This window comes from Babylonia areolata, chromosome 4 (assembly GCF_041734735.1).
Source record: "Babylonia areolata isolate BAREFJ2019XMU chromosome 4, ASM4173473v1, whole genome shotgun sequence".
NCBI classification, from domain to species: Eukaryota; Metazoa; Mollusca; class Gastropoda; order Neogastropoda; family Buccinidae; genus Babylonia; species Babylonia areolata.
This window is the reverse complement of record NC_134879.1, coordinates 30,362,091-30,365,460: the sequence shown is the minus strand read 5'-3', so window position 1 is coordinate 30,365,460 and position 3,370 is coordinate 30,362,091. Positions and strand designations below refer to the sequence as shown.

General features: G+C 47.1%; 1 protein-coding gene across 1 annotated transcript in view; it reads right to left on the bottom strand.

Annotated features, from left to right (window-relative positions):
- LOC143281039 (uncharacterized) overlaps positions 1-2,354 on the bottom strand; it is a 170,829-nt gene extending 168,475 nt beyond the window's left edge. Inside the window, exon 1 of the mRNA XM_076585942.1 lies at positions 2,224-2,354. Coding sequence (XP_076442057.1) covers positions 2,224-2,235 — 12 coding nt within the window. The 5' untranslated portion in view covers positions 2,236-2,354. The remainder of the gene's footprint in view (positions 1-2,223) is intronic.
- Positions 2,355-3,370: the final 1,016 nt, after the last annotated feature.

Genomic DNA, 3,370 nt, shown 5'->3' with positions numbered 1-3,370 from the left:
GGTCAGGAGGAATTATCACCCGTCCCTCTCCCCCCCCCCCCCCCCCCCCCCACACTCCCCGCATCCCCCCGACACCCCCAGCCCCCTCCCCGCCACCCTTTTACGGCCATCGGGGCAGTGAATCCATAACCATTGTGTCCAGAGCTAGAGCTGGGCGTTGGAACGCGGGGCACAATCCATTCCTTCCGGAGCCGTTATAACCTTCCTCAACCAGCCGAAGTCAGGTAGATCATACCCATTCACACCTGTGTATAATGAGGAAAATCGGAACAAAGTGCCTTTTCCAACGACACGCTATCAGTATCACTGAGGCCGAAGCGAAGCCCTCAAACTCTGATCACAAGTGAACACCGGACCAGAAAGAAGTCCAACGCCAAACCGAGTTTGTCACGGCGCTCCTCAGTACCCTGTATGATAGTAAGTATAATAGTCAGTCGTATCCGACTACGACCATCAGAACAGCAGAGGAGGCAACTGCTGTCCTGACTATCTGGGTTAGAATTTGATTGTAGCGGAGAGTGTTTTGCCCAGGTTACATCCCCACTCTCTCGGCCAAGACGGTTTCAGGACAGTCGGCGCTGGGATGGTTCCCAAAGGCCATCTAACCCCTAAGGCTGCAGCACTAAGAGCCAGTGCAATCTTGCCTCTTAGAACCATATAACGCTGTGAAATGAAGGGAAGTAGGGAGGGAGTCGACAGATTCGATTCGGACAAGAAATTATCTGAATTGTTTAACAAGCAAAGAAAAAAGAAACGAAGAAAAATAAGAAAGGAAAAGATATCAGCCAAACAAGCATATTTTGCGCGCGCGTACGTGTGTGTGTGTGTGTGTGTGTGTGTGTGTGTGTGTGTGTGTGTGTGTACGCTTGCGCGTGGGCGAGGGCGAGGGCGTATGCGTGTGTGCGCGTGTACTGATAGGAGCGTACGTGTGTGTACCCAGGCGCCCATACATGCGTTATATGTACCTACTCAAGCGGTCAAAACACAAACACAAACGCGTTTGCATTTTGCACTTGATTTTCAGAGGTGACCTACCTTTCATACCCTGCCACACTAACAATGGGGAACTGCCACCGCTACGCTAATCGACAGCGTCATTTGTATGCAAATGAGGGTTAATTGGCAGCTGACCTCGGGTCATTGACTAGCTGCGCAGGTGGAGAATTGTATGATGACAATACAAGCAGAAGTAAAGATAGTGTAGGTTTCACTTGAGACGCCAGTCTCTGTCTGTCTTTCTGCTCCAAACACCCACACAATACAACCCCTATCCACCCTCACACACACACACACACACACACACACACATACAAGCTCGCATGCATGCACACACGCACACACACACACACACACACACACACACACACACACACACACGGCCTTAACTTCCATGTTAGTGCAACAGTCGAATCACATTTGACACTGTTTGTGTCGTAATGTGAACAGACAAACAGTCTAATGGAAAAAAAACAAAAGAAAACAAAAAAAACATCGCCCGAGTTCGAGTTTTCTCCTCTGCCTGTCTGTCTGTGTCTCCGTCTGTGTGTCTCTGTCTCTGTCTGTCTCTGTCTCTCTCTCTGTGTTCTTTTCTTTTTGCCCGTTACTACACCCAGCGTGTGACTGTGAGGGCGAAATTAGTGCAAGTAAACGTGTGACGAGTGAATGAGTGACCCAATACGTGTGCGTGAGAAAGAAAGCGACAGACTGACAAAGAGACAGAGAGAGGGAGGGAAAGAGAAGGGACAGATAAAGGAGGGTAGACAAACACAGAAACAGTTCGAGGCGGTTGAAATAACGGAGAAACTGAGGAGACTTTCTTCCTAAACTGAAATAAAAAGCATTGTTTGTGAATATCGCTGAAACACCGAGATGACAGCTGAGTACAACACCAATAATTTTCACAAGAGGAACAAAACGTGCTTATTGATTGATTTATTTATCCGTGTATGTATTCATTAAACCATGTATCTAATTATTCATTAAATTACTTATGATTTATGTAGTCATTTGTTATTTTGGTATCAATTGATCTGTTTATCCCAAAGTACGAGTTTTCACACACACACACACACACACGCACACACACACAACCATACAAAACACAACAAAACACACACACACACACACACACACACACACACACACAACCACATAAAACACAACAACAACACACACACACACAACAAACAACAGCAACAAACAAACCAGTCCATCCAAATTCACCTGCATCTTCATCCAGCAAAGCGATGTCCACCGCAAGCCAAAGAAAGGCACTGCTGCCGACACCAGACGAACTGTACTCCGGCCACCAACTCACCCACTACCACCGCTACCTGAGCGCAGGTGTTGAAAAGGAGACAGACCCTCAGTCCCTTTGTGGCAAGTGGGCCGGGTGGGGGTGGGGTTGGGGGGGGTGGGGGGGGGGGGAGGGAGGGGTTCGACTGTGCTTTAATCACTGATTGAGCGTGAGGTCAGTCCTTTAACGAATCAGTCCCTTGGGCCGCCAGTCGCACTTTCTGTGTCTTGCATTGCGGTGTTGTACAGTGGTACATCGTAGCGGTAGAAGAATGGATGGGATGTTACCGTGTACTTGCATAGTTCTAGGTCATTGCTGCTTTGGTCTGTGGATCTTTGGTCTGACTGATAATTTCTGATGTGAGGTGAGTGATAATGGAACAGAAATGTCATCTGGGGTGCAGTCGTTCAAGGGGTAGACGTCTGGTGTTAGACACGGCGGTAGGGAAAGAGAAACACACACACACACACACACACACACACACACACACACGGAGATGGAGATGGGAAGAGACAGACAGACAGAGACAGAGACAGACACAGAAAGACAGAGAGACAGACACAGGCGCAGAAAGATAGACGGAGAAGAGAGAAAGACAGACACACAGACAGAGAGAGAGAGAGAGAGAGAGAGAGAGAGAGAGAGAGAGAGAGAGAGAGAGCGAGAGCAGACGGACGATCAGACAGATAAACCGAGAAAGAAAGACCGACACTGATTCGATTGATATTTGACTGAAAACCCGAAACAATCCCCAAATCAATGCAAACATAACGATCTCATGTAAATCACACACGGTACACTCGCATGATAATTATCGTATCGTATCGTACCGTATCGTATCGTACCGTATCGCATCGCATCGCATCGCATCGCATCGCATTGCTTCGCTTCGCATTTTGTGTTGTATTGTATTGTTTTATTTTGTATTGTGTTATATCATATTGTATTGTGTTGCATTGTATTGTTTTGTATTGTGTTACATCGTATTGTATTGTGTTGTATTGTTTTGTATTGTGTTATATCGTATTGCATTGGATCGGATTACTTCTTGTCACAGCACTGAGATTCTTCTGT